The 14330-nt window shown below is 39.3% G+C and overlaps 1 protein-coding gene across 3 annotated transcripts in view; it reads right to left on the bottom strand.

Annotated features, from left to right (window-relative positions):
* Positions 1-10554, bottom strand: part of LOC129205317 (uncharacterized) — a 29077-nt gene extending 18523 nt beyond the window's left edge. The window contains exons 1-6 of one of the 3 annotated variants that reach the window (XM_054822616.1): positions 10497-10554; positions 9861-10156; positions 8278-8504; positions 5378-5497; positions 4324-4443; positions 3079-3198 (exon numbers count right to left, since the gene is read on the bottom strand). In XM_054822616.1, coding sequence (XP_054678591.1) covers positions 3079-3198; positions 4324-4443; positions 5378-5497; positions 8278-8503 — 586 coding nt within the window. In that variant the 5' untranslated portion in view covers position 8504; positions 9861-10156; positions 10497-10554. Of the gene's footprint in view, positions 1-3078; positions 3199-4323; positions 4444-5377; positions 5498-7926; positions 7942-8277; positions 9089-9860; positions 10157-10496 lie in introns of those variants that run through there. The other 2 variants (XM_054822618.1, XM_054822617.1) reach the window with 2 other exon arrangements.
* Between the last annotated feature and the right edge of the window lie 3776 nt (positions 10555-14330).

Below are 14330 nucleotides of genomic sequence, written 5' to 3'. Positions count from 1 at the left end.
ATGGATGGAGATATCTATCTCACCAAGATGTGTAACCGCACCACCATCTCCGTAAGAGATGTGGAAGGCTAGATTATGTTTCTCTCCTGGACCACTTGTTTAAGTAAGGCAGTCCCTCCACTGATGCCACTGCAACCACTGATGCCCCTTCGAATCTTTTTACATGGGAACCACGTATTCAGATGCTACTCTAAAGTGAGGAAATCAAAAACATCTACTCAAGATGGATTTGAATAACTCACCTTGAAACATGCATTTATAAGTTCTTTCTTTTCACTCTCTGCCATTTGTGTGCTTGAAAATTCTCCTGTTGGTACAACTTTGAACGTGCTCCACACTCAGTGCATCCTCCTTGTTTAGCTGAATGCAGATGTTCAGGACTCCCTAAGCCCTTGCTGCGAATGTTTAGTTCTGTTCCTTTGTACTCTGAGAAGAGTTCTTGTCCCAGAATTGATTACTTTCACCCACAGTTTGAAAAGCTGCAGATAATTGCAAATGCGCATGTGTCCTCTTGCTGTGTAGACAAATGCTAGTGTTGGAACAAACTGACCTTCAAAATGTTTTCCTCTGAATGGGTTTGTTTGCTGGTTTTATTTCTGGCTACCTATTGCAGTGGGTAAGTACCAGACAACCCAGCCTATGTATAACTTGCAGTCACATTGGTAAACAGCTTCACTCTGTACACAGTCTTGTGTGCTTATTGCAGCAGAATTAAGACACGTTACCATTCTTGGATTTCGAATTTTAGTTACCTTAAAGCTATCTAAAGGATCTTCCTAATTTGATTGTGCTTCCACATTTATCTTTTTTAAATCACTCAGAAGCATGAATGCCTTACTTGAAGGACGTGATCGAACAGACTTTTCTCAAGTAGGCCCTTTAAGACAGCAGAGTCTGCAAGTTAAAATTAACATAAACTCTAGAGAATTGCCTCTTGCTTTAGTCTCACTGCTGTGGCAGCTAAACGTAGTCTGAAAAAGAAATAAATGGATCCAGTCTGTCTAAATGCTAGTTAAACTGGGACAGAGGTTCTCAAAACTGATCTAAATCCCAGACAGCAACCCAGCCTATGTACTTGCAGGGCTGCTTATCTCTATGTTCAGTAGGTGCCTTCCTATCTAGTCTGAAAGCTCCTTGAGTGCTTAATTTGAACTAGTTGTGCTCGGAAGTACACTGACACTTAGGGGAACGTGCAATGGCATTAGGTGACCACCCTCAACAGAGAATGAAGGGGGATTGGATCTGGAGTGGCTGAGGGTTCCCTATACTCTGGGTTAAAGACAAAGGAGGGCCAGAGTGCCTTCAGGAATAAGGAATATCCTTTGGTGCCCAAAGAAGTTGCTTTCTCTGTGGATTGCTTAAAACAGGTGAAGGGATATCCCTCTGTAGATCTTCAGGTGCATAACTCCACTGACCACACATAAAAAAGCCCTTCTAGTGCCAAGCACCTAAAACTTTAGGGATGCCATGCCTAATTTTGACATTTAAATGAGGCAATTTGCATTCAGCACAAAGTAATGTAATATACAGAGATCTTAACCTAATCATAATAGTATGCAACACTTTTTTAAAAGTTTCAAAGGGAAAAATATTTTAAAACCTGCAGATAAATAAAAGATGGGATAAAATGCAAATCAGCACTTTTATGTTGTTGGATCCTGCTTTTCCACTCCTCCTTTACAACATAAATACTTAAGAGAGGAAGTAACACTTTCACCATGCTTCTCAGCGTTCTGGAAGATTTGATTGCAACTTCCCATACTGGAGAGGGAAGCTGAGGAATAAACTCTGGAGGAAGGGAACTACATATTATTCATGGCTTTTATACAGGGCTTTACACAATTTGGATGGCAGAATTACACAATTTGCAAAAGGTGGAATAAGCCAACTAACCTGGTAACCTTTCTTTTTGTAACTGTGGTTGAGCTTATCTGTCTGGATGCCAGGAAAATATCTATACAATGATATGAAATATGCATAGTTAAGCAAGAGAAGATGATACAGTGATAAATGCAAGTAGTGCATGGTGGATAAGGAACTGACTAAAAGTAAGCTAGCAGCAAGTTTTGCTGAGTAAGAATGGCCACCAGGAAGAAGGCTACAAGTGGAATTCCACAGGGACTAGTCTGTTGTTGGTTTTGAACCAGAAAGTTAATACAAAGGTGTGAGTGCAGCATTGTCAATGTGGTGGAGGACTGGAATATTTTACAAGTAACAAACAAGTTAGAAGACTGAAGGAACAGAAACAGAATGAAACCTTATAGTACAAAACACAGGGACGTGCACTTGGAAACATTTCTTGCAGTCCCTTAACTAATTGCTGTCTGCTGGAAATAGCAGCAGAGGAGGAGAAAGACTAAGCGATTAAGTCAGCTGCAGGATGACAACATCACCATGATGCAATCATGAAAAAAACAAAAAGCAAGTGTTATCATGAGATGTACCACAAAACATATTTCCTGGATGCCACAATAAAAGATACAGGTGAGACGCAGCTGAAATACAGCACATTTCTGGTGACCTCCCTTTCAGAAGAGATGAATTCAAAAATGGAACTCCTGCAGTATTTATGTACATCTCAAGACTGTAACAATGCCTGAGGTCTGTGGTATCACAAAACAGCAGATGCAATTGCTATGCTCCATTTCTGGAACATATAATTTACACCCAGAAGGGTGATGAAAATGAATGGAGAGCCTCGCTTACAAGAGGAGTCTTAAATGAGCTTGGCTTTTTCAGTCTAGTAAAATGAAGGAGCCTCATCAGCATAGACATCAGAAAGGGAGAACTACTGAAGCAAAAGCCAATGTACACACTAATTAAGATAAGCTGGTCATGAATTAAGTGGGAAATCAGACAAAGGTTTGTAATCATAGGAGAATGAAGGTCAGAAAGTCTGAGAAAAAGATCTTAACTGGAATCTCAAGAGGTTGAATTTATGATGTGGGAATACCAAAATTTGCTGCTGCATCTTATGACTCTTACACCAATTGCAAATAGGTTGATTCACCTTGAAATATGACATAAGAGTTGAATGAATTCACTGCAGAGGATAAAGGGAAAGAACAGCACGCTCACCTGAAACAGCCAAAGTCATGGTGCAGGCACAGGAATTACACTGGACAGTGGGATCCTCTGACTCAAGCAGATCCAGAATTGGCTCAAGTAAACCCATTTGGACAACTAATTCTTTGTCAACTATTCATAAATTCAAGAAAAAATGGACAAACAGAAAAGTAAGCAGTTAATGCCTTTGTGAAAAGAATATATCTTCCTTTGATTGCTATGGGGGTCTATATTATGATTATGCAATATAGACCTAAGATGGAAACAGCCTGAAAGGCACTCACAGTCTCTAGCTTGGTTTCCTTGATTCCTTTTCAGACTCATGAAAGAGTTTAAGAGATGTTCAGAGGTTCTAGTTCAGTCCCAAATATTTCTGCTGGCAATTCTGTTTTCAAACATAAGGTTCATTTTGGAAAGTGCAAATACAGCCTTCCAATTCACAATTTACTCAACCTCAGCTTCCTCTCTTTTTCTTCTGAAGTCTACTCTTTACATACTATTTTTTAATTATAAATAGTGACATGATACTATTCTCAGCAAGATCCTTAAAAAAATTAAAAACAGCTTAATTGAAGATTGACCCTGTCTTCTGCTATTATGGGACAGCGTGATTCACCTGTTGTGGCCCAAGTGCCAGGGAGCACAGTAGTAGATGTAACAATGACTCCATCGATGAGGTGTGGAGTGTTTGTGCCCTGTCTATCAACATAAACTTTATTGGGAAGTTTTCATCTGCAGCTCCTAGATCCTATCTCAATTATATTTGTCCTATTAGCCACAGAAGAAAGTGAATTCTATTAAAAATTTTAATTTTTGTTTTTTTAAATCTGCAAGCAATTTAAGACCAAAGTCCAGTTAATACATAACAAGAAAATAAGCACTGTCTCATAGGCAGAGTTTATTTCTAAGAGCTGTATCTGTTGCTTGGAAGGGTAAGTGGTGGGCTCTGGATCCAAGAATGAGAATAGTATAGCTGTTCCCACACCAGTCTAGGAATAATTTACCAGCCTTTGCACACAGATCCAAGATCTCTTGCCATGTGATATAATCTAGCTGGAGGGATCTGATATATCCTGGTGCCACCAGAATCTATGTAGCATGCACACAGAAACAGACTCACATCTGTCCTATCAGGAACACAAAAAAAGGACTTTGGATTTGTGTAGACCTAGGTGTGTAGAGGTGCCCTCCTTCTGCCTGAGTCTGGATGAAGAGACACTTTTTCACCTGAGCAGAGATGTGTTGTTAATTACTCACTATTTCCTTCAAGCAAGAAGTTGACAAGGGACAAGGAAGACATCTGCTGCACCTCCAGGTCAGCAGATCGTAGTAAGGCATAGAAGGGTTCCAGATGCTCCACAGGCAGGGGGACATTCACTGCAGGAATGAGAGGAAATATTCAGGAGTCTCATCGTTCAATGCAGTCACATTTTTCTCTTGTTGGTCTTAAGCCTCAGGTGCTACCATACACAGGCTGCGTGGTATTCCCTTTCATTCAAATTCCACTGCTGCTAGCAAAACAAGGCGAGTTTCCTGAAAAGGTTTTGAATAATCAAAAACATCACGGGAAGGGAAGCAATACGCCTCACTACCAAACAAGTCATTCCACCTCATAGCAGGTCCTCATGTTGTGGCTATCTGCACTTTTTATCCAGCAAAAAATACATGGGATAAAGCTATCAAGCCAAGTACTAGAATATTCTCCTTGAAGTAAATTTAAAACAAATAAATAAATAAATTCCAGCCTGCTTGTTGCTGGTATTTCTACCTTTTTTTAGGACCCAAACTCTTGCTGGAATCTTAATTGGCATATCTAGGCTGACTTTTAACCATTTACAAATTACCTCAAGAGCCAAGTGCTCCCACGGAATAGTTGGGATGAAGAAGAATGTTTCTTTCATAAATTTCCACTACAATCTGGCCTCCAGAACTTTGTCTTCTTCCAAAAATTATATAATATAAAACCTTAAATGATCACTATGTCCATTTCCTCCCACCATCTTTTGACTGCGTTGCTCTCAGGAGATTCAGTATATACTAACTTTAACTACTTTGAGTTCTGCTGAGTTTTACAGAAGTATTACAATTACATAAATTACAGTCTTTTATAATTATGAGAGATATCTGCCCATAGCAAAACCCAGAAAGACTCTGCCACACGGCAATGACAGCATTTCCATTTTCCTTAGCTAACAATGTAGCATGAAAGAAAAAAAAAAAGAACTTTGATTAATGAATCAAAGGGAGTTTCATGGTTGGAAAAAATATTTATAATTATGTGAAAATTTTCTAATGCACTGAGATAACTTACTGTGCTGACTCATATGCAAGTAATAGAGGGCAGCAGACTGCTGTAAACCTGGGTTTTCTGAAAAGGCTAAGGTCCTCAAGGCTTCCACAGAGTCCTTTCCAAGTGGTGACATTTCAAAGCCTAAAGATGTACAATGACAACACAGACTCATTTATACCTGAAAAGGATCAGTTTACAAAAAGAAATTAAAATTTACAGCCAACCAAACACATGAGGATTTTTGTACTGCAGCAACTCCATAGAGCCCATCTATCCTTATTCAAGTTTCCATAAGCAGAAGCAATAAATGAAACTGGAATAACCTGCCCTTGACAATGCCTCTTGCGAAGCTTACGAAGCTAGTGACTGGAAGCAAGATAAATAATAAACTTTAGATACTTTTATGCTGTCCAATATAAATGCAGGTGTTCCTCTTCTCCATAAAAATCTTTATCTTTTCTTGAATCATAGAAGATCTTTGTTAAAATATATTGACTGAACATGGTATTCTTAGTTATGAGCTATGGAAAGAGTATATATTTTTAATTTACTACAATTCACATTCACTGTGTTTCCTATCCTGGGTATTACAATAAAGGATTTCAGAGAATAGCAACATGGATTCTAAATGGGCTTGCCTCAGGCTCAAATTTCTAGCATGAATCTACCTGTTCTCGAGTATATAGTTCCCCTATGAATAAACCAGATGTACAGCAATAGCAGTCATGCGTGACTTCTGTAAGTCACTGTATAATGTGCTTATAATGTGTGGAATGGAGCAGCAGAAAGGAAAAAAAAAAAAAGGGCCATTGAACCAATGCTCAATAGTATAAAGTTGAAAAGGTAATGTAGTATAAACTGACTGGTGGAGCACACAATTATAAGATATATTTTCAGACAAGAGATTAAAGAAGTGCATTAAAGATTGAACTGTCTCTATGAACAAGATCTAGCTACTTTACCTCCCACGGGATAAAGAGATGTGAGGGGTGTGAGCTTTCATGCCTCAGTGCAAAACTCAGCCAATATCTCAACCCATTAGAAGCTGCTGACACGTCAAGAGTAACAAACTGCTACCTTCAAGTTTAGGTAAGTGGACTTCACAGAAGAACTGCTTCATATAAATATCAATTTTGTTTAACAATTAACAATAAACACAAAAGAAAGGACTAGCCAATGTGTGCAAGGTTTTAGACAAAAAACAATAATCTCTTTATGTGGTTTAATTCTGATCCTTACATACTGACTATCTGAATCTCCCACATATCTGTGTGTTTTTTGTTTGGGACAGTGATAAAGCAGAAGCAACTCAAAATTTTCACCTGCTTATAATATCAAGCATTTGCTGCCATAGCTAACAGCTGAGTGTGATGATCAACAAATGGAGTCTCTCCTTGCACCCAAACTGTCCAAAAGTTGGCTCTCTGCTTATTATAATTTGTCCAGAACCGAGGATGGGCTTGCTCCATCTCAGAATAAAATACACAGGCAAGCACTAAAGTAAGAGGTATGTGACTTGGTTCTCTCTGTGAGGCTTCCCTGCCTCCATCTGTCTTGGCAGCAGGATCTGGCCACTCAGAAAATTAACCTTGGTTCTTCTTCCTGAGTACTTTGTATCTCCTATCATGGACATTAAGCCAAAAGGTCTGGTCCTGTTCTGGATACGGACTTCAGGATTTAGCCAGTGCTTAATGTGCAGCAATTAGTGAACCATATCAGCGGCACAGGACCCCCCACATTCATAGGATAATGACACCAGCTAGTACCAGCTGAGGCTAATTCACACGTGTTCCCAACAACCAGCGTCAGAGCAATTACTCCAAAGGTTGTTCCATGATAGATCATTTCAAACAGCATTAACTGTGTCACACCAAGGAAAAATGTCTCTCCTGGTCCTCTTCACAACATGGTTTTATGTCCCCAAAAAGGCAAGTAAATAGTAGTTTGTGTTCCACATCCTTCACACAAATGAAAGTAGAAGGCTATGCAATTTTGTGTAGTAGCTTTAGCCATAGCTTGTTAAACCTAAAGCAAATACCCCAATTAGCTGTGAGACCAAGCAAAACCAAACAAGCAATGGCCCCTGTCTAAGCCTGAGACAAGAGATGTTTTTAGGTTGGACAACTGACAAAACACACTCATCCAAGAAGTTATTCTGTGGCTGCAGGAGTGAAATAAAATTATTTTTTCTATTGATATTGTTGTGTCCTAGAACAGGATAGAGAGAACATCACAAGCAGATAAGCAGGAGAACTAGGCAGGTAGCCTGTAAAGCAGAGGAGATACACAAAGAATTATGGATCTACTTTGATTCAAGCAGAATTCCATGATTGTGTTCAAGCCTAAACTTGTGTCTAAAATGTTTGCACAAAAACACTTAGGCAGACCAGTTGCTTGGAATCTGAGGAAGTCCTGGGAACCCTGCTTATCCCAAGCCGACTTTGACCTTCCTCATGTATAGCGCAAACACCCTCAGCGCCAGTTCAGGTGTTCTGCAGCCAGCCAACATGGATGTGTACAACTCAGCCAGGCCCACACTGTGATTTGCCTGCTCACAGCTTGGCACTCACATAACATCCAGTGTTGGTACAGCCTGTTTCCAGTTTTGTGACCTCAGTGACCGACTTCAAAAAAATAAATTCAGTTACTAGAAGGACTCACTTTTATGAAACATATTTACATGAGTGGTGGCAGAGCAAGACAGTGACTGACCATTTCTACCTAGATCCAACTGTTACACCACTTGAGCCCTTGGTGTCCCGTACGCAAAGAAAATGCTCTCTAGTTCTGACCGCTCGTACATCATCACCAAGTTGTTCCATGCTATGCCAGAGCAGTTCAGCCAGCAATCTGTTTTCAACCCACAAAATTAATCTCCTTGTTCTTTCACAACCCTTTAGAAAAAAATCAAGCCCTCTTACCTGTTTCAATATGCTGCAGAAATTCCTGTGCTGTCACCCTCTCATGAGGCTGCAGGATGGGCTTGTACAACTGTCTGGCTTTAGAGCTGTTTTGGTTTAAGCAGGAGCATTTGCTTATCAGAGTTAAGCATTCCTTCATGCTGTGTACCAAGTCGGAGGACATCTTCTGAACAAAAGCCACGAAGTCTCGCAGCAGCTGCATGCATCTTCCACACAGTTGACCCATTCTTGTTCCAACAGCAGCACAAAGCAAGAGGAAAAGGACAAGGAAAGAAGTTTCTTCTCAACTTGTCTACTTTTTGCACTAACTTGCTGCCTCAGTGTTTGTCCTGTCTTACAGATGTTAACACTACACTGTCTGCAGCTGCTGTAAAGCAGACAAGCTTCTGCATCCAAAAAGCTACATTGCACAACAAGACTGATTTCTGCAGATGTCCCAGTGTCTACAAAATATTATTTAAAAGGCTGGACTGGAGCCACACTCAAACACCCTGCCTTTGATTGAAGAAAAATAAAATGATGACCTAAACACATTTCATAGAGAACAGAGTTTAACTCCTGGAGCATCTACCAAAGCCTTCATGAAATGAAAAAAAAGCTCTGGGATAATGGAAAAAGCAACCTCAGTTTTTGTAAGGCAGCTCTCCACATGAAAGGCAGGCACCACCTCTTCTGCATGTGTACAAGCTGCAACTGCCAATGGGAGAGGAAGATCAAAAACAAAAAAAAAAAAAGGAAAATGAGAACAGGTTTTTCCAGTTTTTGCTGAAGCACAGACCAGAACAAAGGCCCTGTTGGGCAAACAGCTCATAACTCAGTCAACTGAGACTTTGCAAATCAGCAAGAATAGAAAACTGAAAAAAAAAAAAATACAGTGCCCAAATGAATTTAGAACTATGTTTTCCTCCTGTCAAGCAAATCCTGTAGAGTGGGCTGGATAAGCTAGCAATGGGAGGATGTAAAAATCATTTGCAGTCTTCATGCAGAAAAAAGTAGCAAGAGGAAAAAGATCGGTTCTCCTTTTGCTCCATCCTTTTGCTTAATTCACCAGCCTGGTGCATGTGCCCACCCTTGGTTGAACAGTTTTACAAACTACCTTGATCTAATTAATGTAGCATGAAGGGACATTTGTCATATTCCTGAGGTTTCCAGTAAAATCTAGTTTGATTCAAGATCAGCTTCATTAGGGAACCAGTAGGTACTGGTCTGCTGAGTGTTGATCACTTTTAGTAACTTCTCTTTATCCATGGATTTGATGGATTTATTCTAACTGTTGCATTTGATACACTTATTGGTAAGCTTTAGCCTCACTGTCCTTTAATAGAGCTTAAGTTTCTAAATAAATCACGTTTGAAAATCACCCCTTTGTTCTGCAACTATCTCCAAACGCTGATGAAGAGGCTCCCCCAAATCTCACTGGTCTATCCAGCTCCTGCTATTTCTCTTTTGTCATTTTCCTAAACACACATAACCCATGGCACAGATCAACCCATCTACACCTGTAAACCAAAAAGTGGGAGACCTCTACTACACATGCAATCCATTACAAAGAAACAAGACTTTGATTTTCTCTGGCTACTTACTTGACCAGCTCTGCAAGCCCACTGAGTTCTGATGTCTATCTGGCTTCTTAATATTATTAAAAGTGAGGCTAATATGCCTATTTTCTCATCATGTATTCCGGACTCTTTCAGTAGGGATCTTCTAAAGTATAGGGAACCCAGGTGATTGCCAGGTTCTGCTTCTGCCACCACTTGCTCTTCATCCTTTGCTCGTGATCTTCCACCCTTCAGCTTCCATTCTGAAAGCAGTGAGGTGGCAGATCCCTGGGAAGCCATCACATGCACCTTCTGTCTCTTGCTCTGTCCTGTCTACAGAACTGTAAGATTTAATTGTTGTGAGATTTTTTTTTTAAGGTAATTTGAACTGTACTGCACTGAGATGAGAAAAAACAGGACTGTTTCAATGAGATGCTTGTTAGTAGTGACTGCATTTCTGTAACACATAGGCTTACCACGCTTCAGAATGTATTACAAATACTAAAACAGCTTTCCAATGTATCTGTAAGGAATATATTTCCAAAATGGTTTAAAAACAACTTTCAGAGGCGCCAAGCTCTTGTAACTCCATTTGAAATAAATGGGAGTTAAAGAAATGCACCAGACCTGGAAATTGGGCTATAATTTGCCTAAAGGCATAAAACTCAGGTGTCCCAATACCTAGTTTGATGATTCAGTCAGGAAATTGTTCTCCTTTGATTTGAAACCACAACTTGAGAGCCAGTGTAGAAGCCTGGTTCGTGGATCTTCAAACCTCCTCTGAATTCACAATGGCTGCTGTAAGGGTGGCAACCATAAACCAAATGTTTTTGATTAGTTTCATGACCTAGATATGTTTCCTTATCCGACTGAACTAAATGTCAGCTCAAGACTGCAGAAGGGGAAAAAATTAATAGTACCCTAATAGTGTTATACTATTTTGCTTCTATTCTTCTAAAGAATTTGTTCCAATAGTAGAAGCCCCACACCCCACATCCTGGTTTGTTTTTTTTCCCCCCAAAGGAAAAAATCACTTCCTTTGTAAAGTGTTAAAAAAAAGCCTCTCCAAACCATTTCCATTCAGTTGTGTGCAAAGGAGACTTCCAAGTGGTAATCTTACTGTATGAAGACTATTTGGAATTCTGTATAAAATGCATTTGGAAGTTTAAATCTATTTGCCAAATAATAGATGAATGCTTGCTAAATGGCACTTTCAACAGAGAGCTTCCACTGGTCCAGCATTTTACCTCCTGTGTTGTTTCTCTGCAAAGGACAGAAAATACTGCTTTTGGGCACAGTCCTTTAAGCATCCAACACTCAGAGCACGTTGGTTTTGTTGTGACTTAATAACAGAAAATCTAAAAATATATTTATTCGTCACTAAATTAATCCACCATTTCACTCATGCAGCACGTCACTGCTTGAACTACTTCTTGTAATAGAAATTCCTTTCTCTAGTTTGCAATGGTGCATAACTTTTGATTGCTCAAAAGTTGACTGGCACTGGAGAGATGTACACAAATACTCTTTATACTCCTCTTTCATACATTACCTAGGGCCTCTTCATTCTAACAGGCAAAAAAACCCCTCAGGTTCTGACATGAATATTGGAAAAAACAGGTCAACAGCTTTATTTGAGCTATGGTAGCAAATGCTTCCCTCTTAAATGAAGAAAATGATATCTCCAGGTTCCAGATTTTAGAAATACTGTTATCACTGTGATTTTAACCAGTGGAAAAAGGATTTTTGGGGAGTGTAGGAGAAGGGCAGGGACTGAGAATGTATGGAGTCTTATTTGACTTGTGTGCCAGTCAAATAAGAAAACAGATACTTAAGGGAATGCTTAAAAAGCAGTAAATTGAAAGAATATACTTATATTACTCAAGAATTCAGAACTTTAAAAAATTCAACTAATTAAAATTGCATTTTAAGATTTTGTCCCATGTAATTTTTTTATTGCAACCTTTGTCTTATATACATGTCTTTCACTTTCCTCTCTCACTTTTCTGTTCAGGGGTGAGGAAAACACTGTACAGTTTAAAAAGCTGTAAGGTGATAGCTGTGCATTACTGCTTGGTTAGCAACAGATTTAAAAGGCAATAGCTCCCTTAATGCCTAGCAGGTCTTTATTGACCCCATACCTGCAGTTAAAGCCTCCTTGCTTGTACTAATTCAGTGTGACTGCTCTTTAAACTGGATCTATGTAATTTTGTGGCTTCAGAATAACAAGAAGAAACAATCAACAAACCAAAGGTATTAAGCTCTGAAACTGGATCTACTATTGACAGAATAGTAATGTAAAATCATGAATTAGGGAAAATGGCTGAGGAAGCAGAACAGTTCTAAACCCAATGTCTAACGTGTATAACTTACATTACTACTCAGCTGTTTTAAATACATATATATCTTTTATATATATAATAAAAAAGTACCTTTTAAATATATGTGTGTGTGTGTGTGTGTGTGTGTGTGTATGTATATATTCACCACTAAGATTTCAGGAGGAATTCAGGTTGAACAGAAATAGATTATAGTCATTTAAGCAAGGAGAAAGCCAGATGTGAGGACTTGATAGATCCAGAATTGTGAAAAACTGCCAGGGGTTACTTCATTGCATAGTTAGGCAGAGCTTTGTTTGCATTCATTGCAATTTCTGTAGAGTATAAAGGAAATTGCTTGTACTGCATCGAATTCCTTTGCTCATCCTCGTTCAGAGGGAGACTGCCATCTACTGAAGCATCATCCCCTTTACATAGCACCCTTGAGCCTTGTCCCACTCATGGATTGACAAAATTTACCCAACGGGGTTGTAAAACTGAGCAAGGTTTTAACAGAAGGAGAAGCTGCTTTAGGTGTGAATCTCTGTTGCAAAGTAACAGCTGCATGTAAAGGACCAGGCCAAAGATTTAAGTACCACCACTGACTTGTGCAAGCCTATGCTCCAGTTTTATGAAGAGATTAAAAACAACCTCACTCTAGGTTTCTTCATTCCTAATAAATCTTTGGAACTGAGGTTACATTATCATTTTATAACACTTAAGAACAGCATTCCCTGATGGGACAATCTAACTTCACTGCTGACTATTAACCATGGACTTTCCTACTCATTTCCCCTTTCTACATCAGTGCTCAGAAGATGTACAAGTACTCAGCCAACTCACTGAATAGTGAGGACATCTGCTAACAGTCAGCAAGAGTTTAGCTTGGGCCAGTGATGACACAGTATTATTGTGCCGCTTTGTCTACATGTAACTTCCTGTTGCCTTGAACCTCATAGTTTATTGTAAATTTTCGGGACTGTTGCTGTATTCAAATAAAGTGGCACTTTGTGTCAGGCCCAGAGCTACTATCTCCTATGATAATAATAAACACATAAATTAGTATTTTTTGGCAATTTTTTTTTTTGCTTTTTAACAAATGATAGTGCCTTTAAAACATCAAAGGCAGGTCGGAGATGCCTATGTACCTTAGAACTTTGAACAAACTGTTTGAACCCCCCCCATCTGAAATGTTATGAAGTAAATTACCATGCAAAGACAGGTCATCAAGTATTTGAAGGAGTATACCAGCTCAACAGAGGTGAAGGGAGACCTGTCAGGTTGTGTTTCATAGACAATACCCTTAGAAAACCACTGGTATTATGTGTTTCAAGGCACAGGTGCACATCCTGATGTTTTTGCTAGCAAGGGGCTGTACTGAAACATATACAGCCCATAGCTCAAGTGTCAAATTCTTGATCAAATGAGGAATGAACAAAACTTGAAACAACTTGTGCTATTTGCCATTAGGCAAATATATTTTAAATAATTAAAATGTATTCGCATTATAAGTTTGTTCTGTTTTTTTCTTCTGGGCCCATAGCATGCGGTCTTAAATACAATGGAGAACTGAAAGAGTAGAAGTGAACACCCTTTCTGTCACAGTAAGATATATCCCACGTATCAGAAAATAGAGAACTTTCCATCACCGAAGGGAAATGACATGAGCATCCCACAGGTCTTCAGAACCATTAAGAAATATAGGTGGTGGTGTGTGCAGCCAAATCCCAACAATTCTGGAAACCTTACTGGCCTTAGCAAGCTGGTTTCCTCCCACAAGTGCATTGCTGAGCAGCCTCCACATTAATAGTGTCTTACTGTTGGTTGCAGCAAAAGATGTAGCACATGAGCTGCACCTGAGCTACAGGTTAGTTACCCCTGCTAAAAGGAAAAAGATTAAAGGAAGAGATGGAATTGCACGTTTCTGTAGGCCAGGCTGCTCATCAGTTAACCACAGCTGGTCAGAACTTAAAACTTTCACTGGGTTTGAGCATCAGTTACTCATTGGCTGCTGCCTTCATAAGTGATGTTTTAAAGAACTTAGTAGCCAAAAAAACTTTATATATTGTATAATTATAAACACCACCATAAGTTAGATAGATCTAAGCAGTGCATTACTTTCCCTAAGCAGGAAACAGCAAACCAGCATTTGGGGATTATGTTTGCTTCCCATCTTCCAAGTATTTCTCCTCCATCA

The sequence above is a fragment of the Grus americana genome, chromosome 3 (genome assembly GCF_028858705.1).
Source record: "Grus americana isolate bGruAme1 chromosome 3, bGruAme1.mat, whole genome shotgun sequence".
NCBI lineage: Eukaryota > Metazoa > Chordata > Aves > Gruiformes > Gruidae > Grus > Grus americana.
The sequence above is the reverse complement of the archived record's forward strand: the minus strand, read 5'-3'. Positions and strand labels throughout refer to the sequence as shown.